The following is a 15,302-nucleotide window of genomic DNA, read 5'->3' on the forward strand; positions in this document are numbered from 1 at the left end:
ACCAGAAATACCTAGTAATAAAAATGAACACCTAACAGCAGGGTGGTTTGCTACTAAAAAGAGACACAACACACATCAGAGTACAAAAATTTGAAGGTCACTCTCTGACCGACTACACTACTTCGCAAACCATTGTATATGTGTGTGAGTTGTGTGCATATAGACGATTGGTTACTAGAGTTTTTTTGTTCTTGTGTAAAGGTTTCACATACAACAATCGATCGGAATTGGCTGAGTTTACTCATGAATGATGTATGAGCGACAGGGATCTGGTCTTACCTGTTTGAAGTTGCTGCACCAACACTAGCGCGGACACACCTGTCGAGAATCTGACGAACGGATGTAACCGCAACGGAGGTTGGTTCGGGGTAAAGAGATCTCGTGACTTTGATCATGTTTGAGGGGTTGCTAGGGGCGGAACTGACTCAAATTGAGTATACTTTGAAATTAAGAACAAACACAAAAATCTTCATTGGGACTCCTGATAGAATATTGTGACAAGGAATTTTAACCCTACAAAGATCATGTTAAATTAAGAATGTGCTATTGTTGTGTTGGGATTACTTTGTCACAAGACCAAAAACCAAATTAAACCGGCTGCCATCACTTTTAACTTTCAAAAGGTGGACATGAAAATTTGCGAAGAATCCGTTCCGAAAATAAATCAAGCGGAACACAGAATCAGCACTGAAATAAAAAAAAAGCAACCTCGCCTCACATGATTGGCCATCACTTTTCTTGGTTAGAGGGCAAAAATGTCTTATAAAAATTAACTGTTTGAGCCATTGTTTAGCACCCGCTGTAAACAGCCCATCTTAACTCAAATTTATTGGCGTATCTATTCTGACGATTCGACGCGTATAGCGTGAAGATGATTGTCATCATTTGGGGCCAATGCTAAAGGGGGGGCTTTATTTGTTTTTATTTTCGTGAAATTTAGCTAGACCCGCGAAACGCCAAAACACTCGTTTAAAATGGCACACAGGTTAACAAACAATTTGCTTAATTCAGAGTGGAAATCGTCAAACATTGAAAAGGCGGGAACTGTTGATTGGTTGACGCTTTGGAAACGAAAATTGAAGGGTAATAAACGACGATTCATTCGGACGAAATTTGCAACGAAAACAGGTCGAAGTCGTGGAGTGCGTCATTTAATTTAGCATCCTTGGCCATTCGAAACAAAACAAATTAGATCATTGATCATTTTTTCAGACATTCGTTGCTTCCTCTCTTTATGCTTAACTGTTATCAAAACAATAAAAAAATTTAAAAAAAAACACCATTTTATTTTAACTTTCGATCATTCGATTTGAACTTCATGTAATTTTTAATTATTTATATTTTATATTTATTTAGTTAATTCTTTGCCAACTCACAAGAAATCGAAAAAAAAGTTGCCCCGAACCCTCTTCGATTTCCGTGAATCTTTGTCCTAAGAGGTACTTTTGGTCCCGGATCACGAATTCAAGGTCGATTTGATGATATCTCGGACGGAGAAAAGGTACGACCCCTTTAAATTTTGCCAACGACCATATTTTTCAATATATTTTTTTAGCTATAGCTCGTTTGACATACATCAAACATTCTTTTAAACTTTTTAAAATTTTAATACACTCTAACCCAGCAAAGATACAAAAACACGACATATTAAAATAAAAAAATAGCTCTAAATGAAAAAGTTACCCTTTTTGGAATACGTGAAGCAGGTATTAGACTTTGACAAACGAATAAACAAATTCTTCTCGCCTGTTTTGTGTTTGACATTTTGCTGAAACTCGCAAACAACACAAATTGAATGCAGGCTGACGTTTCTGCAAACAAATGCAAGGCAAACTGCCAAAAGTGCGTCTGTTTGTTTGTTTGTCATAGTTAAGGAGGTATTAGACTACGACAAACAAACAAACTAGACAAGATACGCTCTTTTTTTGGCGTCTGACAGTTTGCCTACTCCGCCATGTTAGATTTTAGTTTTTAGTTTTTAGTTTTTAGTTTTTAGTTTTTAGTTTTTAGTTTTTAGTTTTTAGTTTTTAGTTTTTAGTTTTTAGTTTTTAGTTTTTAGTTTTTAGTTTTTAGTTTTTAGTTTTTAGTTTTTAGTTTTTAGTTTTTAGTTTTTAGTTTTTAGTTTTTAGTTTTTAGTTTTTAGTTTTTAGTTTTTAGTTTTTAGTTTTTAGTTTTTAGTTTTTAGTTTTTAGTTTTTAGTTTTTAGTTTTTAGTTTTTAGCTTTTAGTTTTTAGTTTTTAGTTTTTAGTTTTTAGTTTTTAGTTTTTAGTTTTTAGTTTTTAGTTTTTAGTTTTTAGTTTTTAGTTTTTAGTTTTTAGTTTTTAGTTTTTAGTTTTTAGTTTTCAGTTTTTAGTTTTTAGTTTTTAGTTTTTAGTTTTTAGTTTTTAGTTTTTAGTTTTTAGTTTTTAGTTTTTAGTTTTTAGTTTTTAGTTTTTAGTTTTTAGTTTTTAGTTTTTAGTTTTTAGTTTTTAGTTTTTAGTTTTTAGTTTTTAGTTTTTAGTTTTTAGTTTTTAGTTTTTAGTTTTTAGTTTTTAGTTTTTAGTTTTTAGTTTTTAGTTTTTAGTTTTTAGTTTTTAGTTTTTAGTTTTTAGTTTTTAGTTTTTAGTTTTTAGTTTTTAGTTTTTAGTTTTTAGTTTTTAGTTTTTAGTTTTTAGTTTTTAGTTTTTAGTTTTTAGTTTTTAGTTTTTAGTTTTTAGTTTTTAGTTTTTAGTTTTTAGTTTTTAGTTTTTAGTTTTTAGTTTTTAGTTTTTAGTTTTTAGTTTTTAGTTTTTAGTTTTTAGTTTTTAGTTTTTAGTTTTTAGTTTTAGTTTTTAGTTTTTAGTTTTTAGTTTTTAGTTTTTAGTTTTTAGTTTTTAGTTTTTAGTTTTTAGTTTTTAGTTTTTAGTTTTTAGTTTTTAGTTTTTAGTTTTTAGTTTTTAGTTTTTAGTTTTTAGTTTTTAGTTTTTAGTTTTTAGTTTTTAGTTTTTAGTTTTTAGTTTTTAGTTTTAGTTTTTAGTTTTTAGTTTTTAGTTTTTAGTTTTTAGTTTTTAGTTTTTAGTTTTTAGTTTTTAGTTTTTAGTTTTTTAGTTTTTAGTTTTTAGTTTTTAGTTTTTAGTTTTTAGTTTTTAGTTTTTAGTTTTTAGTTTTTAGTTTTTAGTTTTTAGTTTTTAGTTTTTAGTTTTTAGTTTTTAGTTTTTAGTTTTTAGTTTTTAGTTTTTAGTTTTTAGTTTTTAGTTTTTAGTTTTTAGTTTTTAGTTTTTAGTTTTTAGTTTTTAGTTTTTAGTTTTTAGTTTTTAGTTTTTAGTTTTTTAGTTTTTAGTGTTTATTTTTTAGTGGTTTTTAGTTTTTAGTTTTAGTTTTTAGTTTTTAGTTTTTAGTTTTTAGTTTTTAGTTTTTAGTTTTTAGTTTTTAGTTTTTAGTTTTTAGTTTTTAGTTTTTAGTTTTTAGTTTTTAGTTTTTAGTTTTTAGTTTTTAGTTTTTAGTTTTTAGTTTTTAGTTTTTAGTTTTTAGTTTTTAGTTTTTAGTTTTTAGTTTTTAGTTTTTAGTTTTTAGTTTTTAGTTTTTAGTTTTTAGTTTTTAGTTTTTAGTTTTTAGTTTTTAGTTTTTAGTTTTTAGTTTTTAGTTTTTAGTTTTTAGTTTTTAGTTTTTAGTTTTTAGTTTTTAGTTTTTAGTTTTTAGTTTTTAGTTTTTAGTTTTTAGTTTTTAGTTTTTAGTTTTTAGTTTTTAGTTTTTAGTTTTTAGTTTTTTAGTTTTTAGTTTTAGTTTTTAGTTTTTAGTTTTTAGTTTTTAGTTTTTAGTTTTTAGTTTTTAGTTTTTAGTTTTTAGTTTTTAGTTTTTAGTTTTTAGTTTTTAGTTTTTAGTTTTTAGTTTTTAGTTTTTAGTTTTTAGTTTTTAGTTTTTAGTTTTTAGTTTTAGTTTTTAGTTTTTAGTTTTTAGTTTTTAGTTTTTAGTTTTTAGTTTTTAGTTTTTAGTTTTTAGTTTTTAGTTTTTAGTTTTTAGTTTTTAGTTTTTAGTTTTTAGTTTTTAGTTTTTAGTTTTTAGTTTTTAGTTTTTAGTTTTGTTTTAGTTTTTAGTTTTTAGTTTTTAGTTTTTAGTTTTTAGTTTTTAGTTTTTAGTTTTTAGTTTTTAGTTTTTAGTTTTTAGTTTTTAGTTTTTAGTTTTTAGTTTTTAGTTTTTAGTTTTTAGTTTTTAGTTTTTAGTTTTTAGTTTTTAGTTTTTAGTTTTTAGTTTTTAGTTTTTAGTTTTTAGTTTTTAGTTTTTAGTTTTTAGTTTTTAGTTTTTAGTTTTTAGTTTTTAGTTTTTAGTTTTTAGTTTTTAGTTTTTAGTTTTTAGTTTTTAGTTTTTAGTTTTTAGTTTTTAGTTTTTAGTTTTTAGTTTTTAGTTTTTAGTTTTTAGTTTTTAGTTTTTAGTTTTTAGTTTTTAGTTTTTAGTTTTTAGTTTTTAGTTTTTAGTTTTTAGTTTTTAGTTTTTAGTTTTTAGTTTTTAGTTTTTAGTTTTTAGTTTTTAGTTTTTAGTTTTTAGTTTTTTGTTTTTTGTTTTTAGTTTTTAGTTTTTAGTTTGTTTATCACTCAAAGAACTCTTTACATGTGACGCACCCACTTCTTAACAGCAGCGTTGAATTTATCAAATTAATTTGCTTGATTGGTGATGGCGTCGGGTTTGAGAGACGAAGAGAGAGACGCAACAATGACGCGTGCACCATAATTTAATTACTGCTAAAAATTCGAAGAAACAGTTGAGACAGGGACCACTCAACATCGTCTTTCTTTCCAGCGGCTATCAACTACGTGACGTTCTGCATGTGATCATATTTTCAGTCTGATGAAACCTGTGATTCGGGCTTTTGTTTTATTTTACATCTTTGTAGGGGCATTTCATAACGAATCGAGGGTATTTGTTCTGATTTTGGTTCTATTACTGACACCATACACCTGGACGTAGCAGCTTTTCCCAGAGTTGCAGGTGTTGGCCTTTACCTTCGAGGGCGATCGTCTTTCTTAGTTTGCAGGGTGAAACCCACGGCATCCAAACGCTTCCAAACTCTTTGGCGTCGACTCGACGAATGGCCAACGTTTCGGCGACCATGCCGGTTAGGAAGACATCTTCGAAGCGGAAGAAAGACGTGTTCAGTGATTGGTTATACAGCTCCGGAATTACATCCGATGGTAGAAGATAGGCGGTTCCTGTGAAAGAAATGTTCTCACTTTTAAGTTGACTAAAACTTTTGATAATATTACCAGATAAAAAAGGCGGATAAAACGGACCACTGAAATCCTTCCAACTGACTTGATTTTTAATTTTCCCACTCCGAATTGGCTTTGAACAAACATTCAGTTGTCCGTAAATCGACCTTTCCTCATGCAGCAGACTCCCCACAAATTCCAACAGCTTCTCAACGTTGATAAAAGCGTCTTCGTTCGCCTTAAGCAGAAAGTTCGCCTTGGAGCAGTACTTAAGGGTCCACTCGAGCATCGAAATTGTCTTGAGCGTGACATTTCGGGGCCGATCAACGAAGTTGCCCCTGATCATGTCACCGTACAGGTGATTTTCATTCCTCAGGGAACGCTCAATAAACGGGTTCTCGGTTCTTCCCAGCATAAATCCTACCGCAACATCCCGCCGAAGTCCGTAATGACCTGCCCAGGTCTGGCGGATGGCCATCCGCTTGGCGTAGTTTACCGGGGCTGTTGCGATCAGGATCAGCAGCTGTACCGGTTCTCCATTGGCGGGACATATTCGTTCGAAGACTTGCGTGTTGTTGGAGTGGCCTTTTTCGTAGTAATATTTAGCTTTGTTGTCTAGCGTTAGGTAATTTGTGACGTTACACGTTACTTCGCTGGACATTTGCGTTAAAGAGAACAGTAAACACGCATTTAATAGAGAAATTGTGATTAAAACTAGTAAACACTTGACGATTCCACGGCGAGAGTTCATTTTGAGCTATAGTGTGCAATTAAAATATATAAGTTTTTCGTTAACTTGTAGTTATGATAAATTAACTTACCGGAGAGGAATCATTTCAATTTACTGAAGAAATCTATCTGATTAAACCCATTATCACTAAATAAGTTTTGCTGTCAGTTCTGTTCTGTTGTACCAAATCTCAATGCCTGCTATTTAGCAATAACCGGATCGGGCCTTTGCCGAAATATTTTTTTTATATTAATAATTAAAATTATACTCTTTTTTTTTTTTGTTTGGCCATTAAGGCGGTCCGAAACATGACAATTTGCGTAAATTTTCTCAAAATCCACTTTAAAAAAATTATAACCCCGCGCCGTTCAACCGATTTGATCGCTCCAGTTTGCACTCGACAGATGATTATAAAGTTGGGCTTTTATAGAAAAATAGTTTGAAGTTTCAATAATCTGATCATTCTCGTCAGACGAAAATAGACAATGATAATATTTTTGTATAATGCTTGTAAAAGCAATAGAAATAACTTTTGGTAAAAGTCAAATTAAACAGAAATGTTCACAAAAAGCTGCTTCACTGGTTGGTGTTCTTGGTTTCAGTAAAATTCAAGAAACTCCCCGGATTATCGAGCATCATTTAGACACCACCGCTTAGAGTGATGGGAATGGGTTTATTTCCCCTAACATATCCAAAAAATGGTCTTGTTTCATTAACAGGGTTCCGAGACGCGATTTTTTTTAAAAAGATTCTGTGTTTTTCCGTTGCAACAGAACTAAAACCTTTCCACAGTGTGGAAGGCAAATTGTGTACTTTTTTGTCAACTTGAACTTCGTATTCGAATGACCACCTAAATGATTAAAACCGTTCATGCTAGAAGTTTCAATTCAACTAAAAATCCCTCCAACACCACTAACCCAGTATCCTTTCCACATAGTCGAAGCGATTTTTTTAATGACTAGTTGAAACACCTTTCGTAATTCAAGGCCAATTAATAACCATGCACTTGTCAGTCCGCACAGCGTCTTTCTCTTAATATTCTTTTGGGACAGTAAAAAAAAACATTTATATTTTGATTTCTGTTTTCGAAAAAATTACAAAAAATGCTCGTCTGCATAATGATGTATCTACAAAAATGGCCCTGATCTATTTGCAATTGTCCTCTTTTGGAGTCGCTTTTAAATACTCACTACTCAGTTTTTTTCTTAGTGTACACAGTAACAATTGTGTAAATTGTGTAAATTTGGAAGATGTTAAATTAGAAGTTATAATATTACCTCTTTAATGATGTAATGTTACCTCAATTCAGACTGAAAAAGTGTAATTACATTGGAAAAGAGGTAAATTTACACGTGTTTATAGGTAAAGTTATAGATTTTTATTCTGACATAAAAAATGTACTCATTCTCAGAAGTCATATTACCATGATTTTTTAACTGTGTATAATATTTTGCACAGTTCAAGCTCATCATAAAAATACACCCTGCAAAGTAAAAAAAAAAATAATGGAAGGAGTAAATCTTTCATTCAATATTTACTCTTTTTTACAGTGTACTCGAAACATCTCGAAATTTTGCTGCTGCCCTGGTATTGGTGGTCCGGTTCAAGTTCAACCACGCGAGCCACGCTTAAACGTGTATTTACTTCCTAGTAACGATATACTAGCTTTGCTGTGTAACGTGTATACCCAAGTAACCACAAGCACTAAATTGAAGTATTTATTCAGTACTAAATCAGCACTCGAATGCTTTGAAGTAGTAAATAAGCTTTGCGAATGCCTCAAAGTACCAAAACTTTGCAGCATTACAACTGGCATTAAATCACCATTTACGACCTTGAAAATGTGCTTCAAAGCATTTGATGTTTATCAACAAAGTAACCCATCCATACGGGAAACATTTCAGCCAGTCACGCTCTTATTGACTTTTATCCTTCTCCCGTTATACTGTTCCAATAAGCGTGCGGGCTAAGGCGCATTTCCCCCAGTGTGCAACAATTTTATTTTTGCGTGAACTGGGTTCAATTCCCGCTGACTGAAGTGTTTTTTTTTTGTTTATTTTTTTTTGTGGAAAAATTGCAGCCTGTAATTAAGCCAAATTTTTCAAAACATATGCCCATAGCACAAAGGACATTATCAAAAGTTCTCTGGTAAATTGAATGACTTTTCTCGCAAGCAAAAAGCTGCTTTCCGGAAGTCTGATACACTTTGTGAAATTTTGACAACCGTGGACCAAGCACTCCTCGGAAAAACAGTTTAGGTTAGCCTTTAGCCATTACTTGTCCCTATTAACCCCAAGTCTTCCGTAATTGATTGTACTGTACTTGACTGGATGGTCGCAATTTGCTGAGTGACTCGTAAATAATTTTCGTCCAACAAAATGATAACGGGTTTTTCTCATGAACCAGAAACTCGAAACAGCAGAAAGAAAGTCTTCCTTAATGTTCGATGCATCAACCACATCGATTAAAACTTTCAAAACAAACACTCATTTCAGAATACATCAGTTGGCTGGCGCGCATCCTGGAGATCGACGAGCAAAATGCCCAAGTAACCGCGAGGCACTAAATAGCGGCATTAAATCAGCATTATATTGGCATTTAATACCAGCAAATAATGCTTCAAAACATTAAATCAGCACTTTTCCCTTGAGAAATATTTCAAGTGGCGCACAGTGATGCCGATTTAATGCCTCACCGAAAGCTCGAACAAAAAAACTGCTTTATCGACGTCAAGGCTGGGGGAAAAAAAAGGACAGCTAGCTGCTCCACACACTTGGTGGTGGGCCTCCTTTGTTTTTTTTTCTCCTGTTGCGTTTCATGTGTGAGTGTGACACTTTGATGTTATTCTTGCATTTTGCTCGTCGATCTCCAGGATGCGCGCCAGCCAACTGATGTATTCTGAAATGAGTGTTTGTTTTGAAAGTTTTAATCGATGTGGTTGATGCATCGAACATTAAGGAAGACTTTCTTTCTGCTGTTTCGAGTTTCTGGTTCATGAGAAAAACCCGTTATCATTTTGTTGGACGAAAATTATTTACGAGTCACTCAGCAAATTGCGACCATCCAGTCAAGTACAGTACAATCAATTACGGAAGACTTGGGGTTAATAGGGACAAGTAATGGCTAAAGGCTAACCTAAACTGTTTTTCCGAGGAGTGCTTGGTCCACGGTTGTCAAAATTTCACAAAGTGTATCAGACTTCCGGAAAGCAGCTTTTTGCTTGCGAGAAAAGTCATTCAATTTACCAGAGAACTTTTGATAATGTCCTTTGTGCTATGGGCATATGTTTTGAAAAATTTGGCTTAATTACAGGCTGCAATTTTTCCACAAAAAAAATAAACAAAAAAAAAACACTTCAGTCAGCGGGAATTGAACCCAGTTCACGCAAAAATAAAATTGTTGCACACTGGGGGAAATGCGCCTTAGCCCGCACGCTTATTGGAACAGTATAACGGGAGAAGGATAAAAGTCAATAAGAGCGTGACTGGCTGAAATGTTTCCCGTATGGATGGGTTACTTTGTTGATAAACATCAAATGCTTTGAAGCACATTTTCAAGGTCGTAAATGGTGATTTAATGCCAGTTGTAATGCTGCAAAGTTTTGGTACTTTGAGGCATTCGCAAAGCTTATTTACTACTTCAAAGCATTCGAGTGCTGATTTAGTACTGAATAAATACTTCAATTTAGTGCTTGTGGTTACTTGGGTGCAAGAATAACATCAAAGTGTCACACTCACACATGAAACGCAACAGGAGAAAAAAAAACAAAGGAGGCCCACCACCAAGTGTGTGGAGCAGCTAGCTGTCCTTTTTTTTCCCCCAGCCTTGACGTCGATAAAGCAGTTTTTTTGTTCGAGCTTTCGGTGAGGCATTAAATCGGCATCACTGTGCGCCACTTGAAATATTTCTCAAGGGAAAAGTGCTGATTTAATGTTTTGAAGCATTATTTGCTGGTATTAAATGCCAATATAATGCTGATTTAATGCCGCTATTTAGTGCCTCGCGGTTACTTGGGTACTTGCCTGCAAGCGCGTGCATGGAAGAGCCCACACGGTTTACCAAGTAAATGCTGCTCTGTATTTGATCGAGGGATCTGTTTTGCAAATAAATTAATTGAGGGATATGCTTTTATTTATTACGTTCAGTCAAAATTTACTTTTTAGTTTTTTGAGATCGTTCAGGTATTTCGAAACATTTTTAACCGGGTCAGATATCTATAAAGTATTTTTTTTTAATTTATAGTTTAAACCCAATTCAATATTTCAATGTGTTTGGCCTAAAACTGGATGAGATATGCCAATTCTAAAGTATTTTTTGAAAAAGGCGTAATCTTTGATGTAAATAGTTGACAGTTCGCATTTCACTGATTTTCAAAATTTGATAGACCTAAGTTCATGAAGCACGTTTAGTATTCTTTTTCAATGAAATTCTGAGGAATAATTGAAAGTCTGATAAACCATTTCAGGAGTTCAAAGTTTCAAATCTGGGTAACCATTACAAATAACACAACTTGACATTTTTTTAGGCTGATATCAGTAAACACTGAAGTTTCGAAATTGTTTGCTAAATTAAGGATCTCTGAACATGCTCAAATCGAAAGAATTAAATTTCAGGGAATTCTCTGCCAATAAATAAAACTGTAAATTCGAATATAAATTTTATACTCAAGCAACCATGCGCACCCACGTTTATCAAAGGTGTTAGCAAAAATAAGGGGGTGCGCATGGTTATTCAAAAAGATGATTCCATAGCACCCGAACCCGAAATTTTCAATTTTACTTATGGGAAGACAATTCACAAAAAATCAATTCTGTCGACTAGAGCGTGTTCAGGGAGCCCAAATCTTTCAAACCTCTACGAAGCTGAAGCATTCACTGGCATCAACTTCAAAAGTGTCGAGATGTGTATGTTGACCGATTCTTCGGCTCCTTTTCAAAAAAATCCCAGTTTTTTTCAGCGTTTTGGCTGTAGTAGCAAAATAAAAGAAGAAACCCCCCAATGTTATTACATATTTGGAAAGCTAATTGATTTTTCTACAAAGAAATATCATGCAGAATGAACCATATCGTCAGCTGTGTGCTATCTTGTGACATAGACCATTTTGGTCGAAAATGAGTTAATGATGACGTTTTGCTATACTTAACCAACACTACAAGATGCTTTAACCCGATTTTGGAAACTCGCTTCCGTTTCCCGGATATCGCAATACACACTTGTGACATAGACCAATTTATCATCAAAATGATCGTGCACACTTGTGACACGTCATACATGTTGTTGGAAAATGTGGAAAATTTGTCTTGTTTTTCACAAATTTATGTTGATACACACTTTCTAAAAGCAATACAATCTTTTGTTTTTGAAAATATACTGATTAAGTCGGTTAAACTATTGATTTATGTCTATTTTAGTTTGTATGGGAATTCTGTGCACACTTGTGACACGTAGTACAATTTTACTTTCGAAACACACTTGTGACACGTGCTTTTCAGATTTTTGATTACATAATTTACTGTAGCTTTCAACTGGTGTAACCAAATTAGTTGAAACTTGGAGCGTTTGTTAAGCGATAGTATACGAACCGATTGCTTCAAAAGGTTTTGCTCTACCATTCATAGTTTTGAAAATATTTATCATCAAACTTTAAAAATCGATTTTCTCGAATAGTACTAAATGGTCGTTGTCACAAGATAGCACACAGCTGACGATATAGTACTTGTGCTTCCCCTGAAATAAAAATGTAGCGTGACGGGACAACATCGTAAAACTGGACTTTTAAAAGGCACACTACCAAAATCGCTACAGTTTTGCCAGTTTGATTTTTAAAAACTTTTGCTCTTCTACACATTATCACAAATTAAAAAACGAATCTTTTGCTCCTTGAACTGAACGAATTGGTTGAAATTTGAGTTTTTGCCAGCCATTTCTTTTCGTGACGGGACAACGAAAGGAGCAGATTTATGAAAAAACTCCTCTCCCATTCAATGGCTTGCAGACCATATTTGGTCAATATTTTTGGCTTTTGAGGTAAGAAAACGCATTTAAAGCACATTGCCATTATTGGATCAAAATAAAAATGAAATCTTTCATATTAAAAATCACATTGAAAATTGAAAAAAGTGACATTTTGGTGTAGCTTCGCTAAGAATCGGTCTGTTAAACAAATCGTAACCAAAAGTAATTATTTTTAAATATCTTGAGGAACTAAACTAAACCTAACCTTGATTTTATCTTCTTTTTTCATTCCAGGTAAATATTGATCTTCATAATACATGGTAAAGTACGACAATACGGCAGCTCCAGCTGCAGATGTCAGGTTCGTTTATCGTAGCTTATCATACCGGTTGGTCATGCATTTTAGACTGGCTCGTCGTTATATGGAAAAATTCAAAAATGATCAAATCAAAACAGAACAAAGTTTTTTTGATGCCTTTTGGGCCTCAAAACAACCCCCTTAAATTTGGGAGCGATTGGTTGCGTCCACACTTTGCGCATTGCATTTCAATTTTGTATGGGATTTAGTATAGAAAAACTGTCTTTTTTACATTTTGATTTTTTTACTCGGAAATCACGTTTTAGAAGAGTTTTGATGACGCTGTATCCTTTGACAGGAGCAAGATAGCACAATACTTTCTTCGAGAAAGTTTTAGAGAATTTTCTCAATTTTAACGCTATTGAATTGGTTTGAAAACTTTAGAGGAAAATAAAAATGATAAAAACCAAAATGTAAAAAAGAGGGTTTTCTCATACTAATTCCCATACAAAATTGAAATGCAATGCGCAAAGTGTGGACGCAACCAATCGCTCCCAAATTTCGGGGAGTTGTTTAGAGGCCTAAAAGCAACCGAATAAAACATGTTCTGAAAAATCGACCATCTCGAGCCATTCTAATGCATATGCTTAAAAGTGCATGCGTGCATGTAATTGTTACTAACCGAGTGACTGGAGAATTTAACTATCTACCAAAGCTAAGCAGGGATGGGAATCAGCGTTTTGATTTCTTCGATCAGTATTATTGTAATGATTTTTACGAGTTGTTAACTTTATTAGACTAAGCTGTTTTTAATTTATGATTTCCATTCCTGTTCCGTGCAAAGTTGACCATTCGGATTCCATCCGTCAAATACGGACTTGGGATGCCGTCTCGTGTCCCTTTCAATGAATTTCGCATGCGCACACGTAGTTGTGAACTCATTCAGGTGACCATCACACACGGCCATATCAGAGCAAAAGCAAGAGTGGAAATTTCCATTTCATGCCTCTTGCTCCTCACATCGATCGCGGATATCACCTTAATTCAGGTTGCGGGGTAAAAAAGCAGACTTGAATTATTCGATCTTGCGGTCGACAATTGCCAATCTACCCTAAAGTTGCAACAGAAAGTGCATTTTTGACCATGAAAACCGCTTTTTTTCTCAATTTCTCATTACTTGATGCGGCGAACCATCAAGAATCTTCTCATCTGAAGAATGCACTGTTTTTTTTTTTGCTCTCAACAGCAAGATCAACTTAATGATCGGGTCATAGCAGAAAAAAAACCCACCAAAGTCGTTCGGTCAAGGCTCAACGGAGTGCGGAATGCGTTGATCGTGACGAGCCTCCGAGTGATGACGACTGGTTGGGTTTGATTGAGTTCAAGAACGTACGATACACTTCTCTCTGATGGTGAATTAAAAGGTTTGATTTATATGACTTTGTCAAAGTCGAATTGAGTTTAGGACTTTAAAAGTTTGTTTTTGTTGTTTGATGATCGCGAGTGCGAAATTTGTTTTGATGCATTGATTACGCTAAGCTATGTGAGCTTACTAGGCGCGCGTGGAAGAATTTAAACCCCATCTGGCACGTGTGTCAACGCTTATTCCGTGAATGTGGGATATGCGTTGCGAGATTAGCGCTCAGTTTAAGTCACGAAGGTACACATCACACGTCAATGGAATACATATTTTAAACTGTAATTAAAACTTCTTGTCGAAACCCATCGAGTAAAGTCTCCTGTATTACGCAATTTAAGTAACGTCATGATTCGAAATCCGGACACTTAGTAGCAAATCATTTTTGTTATAGCTTGCAAAAAATCATGTAATAAGTTGGAAATGTAGAAATATCATCAGGACGTAGTATAAACAGTCAGTTTCAAGAAAATGCAAGCGAATTATGTCTTTTCTAACAATTTTTCATCAGAATTTGAAAATTAAAATGACTTGTTGTGCTTTGAATCCCGGACACTGATAAAAGCTGATTCGAAATCCGGACACTTTTGCTTCGAATTCCGGACACTCGTTTTTGCTAATGAATCGCACAAATTTGGACTGAAATGTTAGTGAATGGCATTCTTTAGGTCTCAAATAAGCTGTTAACATCAAAACAATCGATATTTTATATAAAAATTTGCTAGAATTTGAGGAAATCAAAACCATAAATATCTGCTTTGCCTTCCCGGTGCTTCGGACGCCTATGAAATATTTCACGTGAAATGTTTCGCATTTTTGGTAATCTTATAATTTTATTTTGTTTAATTGTTTTTACATTAACTACAGCGTTCAAACAAACTTTAAATGAAAGTTGATGTTAGAATTAATTAAATAACACAGTTTTGACATTCATAATGCGAACACATATCCAAATTATTAATAAAACAAGATGAGGTGTCCGGGTTTCGAAGCGTCCGGGAATTCGAATCATGACGTTATCAATTTCAAATCTCAAAAATGACGAAATCTCACTAAATACGAGCAAGTACTATCGCAAATAAAAAGCATGCCACACACTTCAGTAGACAAATAAAACAAGTGCCAAGCGCAAAGCCTCATAGAGTGGAGACACATTACGTTTATAGAATCGACGAGACGAACCTGCAGCCATTACGGCTGTAGACATGATCAATAAATGGAAATGTCGATTGATATTTAATTGAAGTGGGGAAATAAAGTAAGTCTGGCAGATGGAACTGATTGCGCCGACGGGGAAGCGCAGCGCCAGTGCAGTGACTGTCGAAGACAATTGCGCGGGACATTGGGAAAGGGTTGAATTGATCGGTGGAAAAGTTAAAAAAGAAACTATGACAGAAACTATCTTAAATGTTTTGACAGTTTCCGAATCTCACCTTTTTTTCCTAAGGACTAAACCAACTTTTAAACTAAAAAACCATTAAAACCTGATATTTGCATCAGATACTGTTAAGGAAATTATTATCATGATTGTGATTTGAAAGACTTTATGTAATATGCTTCAAAATGCTTTTTAAAACAGTTTTTAAACCAAGCACCTTTATCAAATGATAAATATTACGGAACACTGGTACACGGATAACAATCTTGGAAGCATATCCGTTAACTATATGTTTTCGAACTCGTAAACATTAAAATGTTTCCAAAATCGACAACATTGTTGTTAGAAATCGGAAAAAAATG

At 33.3% G+C, this 15,302-nt stretch overlaps 2 protein-coding genes across 2 annotated transcripts in view; one reads left to right on the top strand and one right to left on the bottom strand.

The window, feature by feature from the left end:
- Window positions 1-15,302, top strand: part of LOC120419990 (RING-box protein 2) — a 96,175-nt gene that overhangs the window by 47,435 nt on the left and 33,438 nt on the right. The gene's annotated exons all lie outside the window — the stretch shown is intronic.
- LOC128093625 (beta-1,3-galactosyltransferase 5-like) lies at window positions 4,746-5,948 on the bottom strand. The gene is made up of 2 exons (XM_052711157.1): window positions 5,217-5,948; window positions 4,746-5,162 (listed from the first exon to the last, which is right to left on the bottom strand). Exons 1-2 carry the CDS (start codon window positions 5,911-5,913, stop codon window positions 4,894-4,896), a joined length of 966 nt encoding a protein of 321 aa, XP_052567117.1. The 5' UTR covers window positions 5,914-5,948; the 3' UTR covers window positions 4,746-4,893.

Source organism: Culex pipiens, chromosome 3 (genome assembly GCF_016801865.2).
Source record: "Culex pipiens pallens isolate TS chromosome 3, TS_CPP_V2, whole genome shotgun sequence".
Taxonomy (NCBI): Eukaryota; Metazoa; Arthropoda; class Insecta; order Diptera; family Culicidae; genus Culex; species Culex pipiens.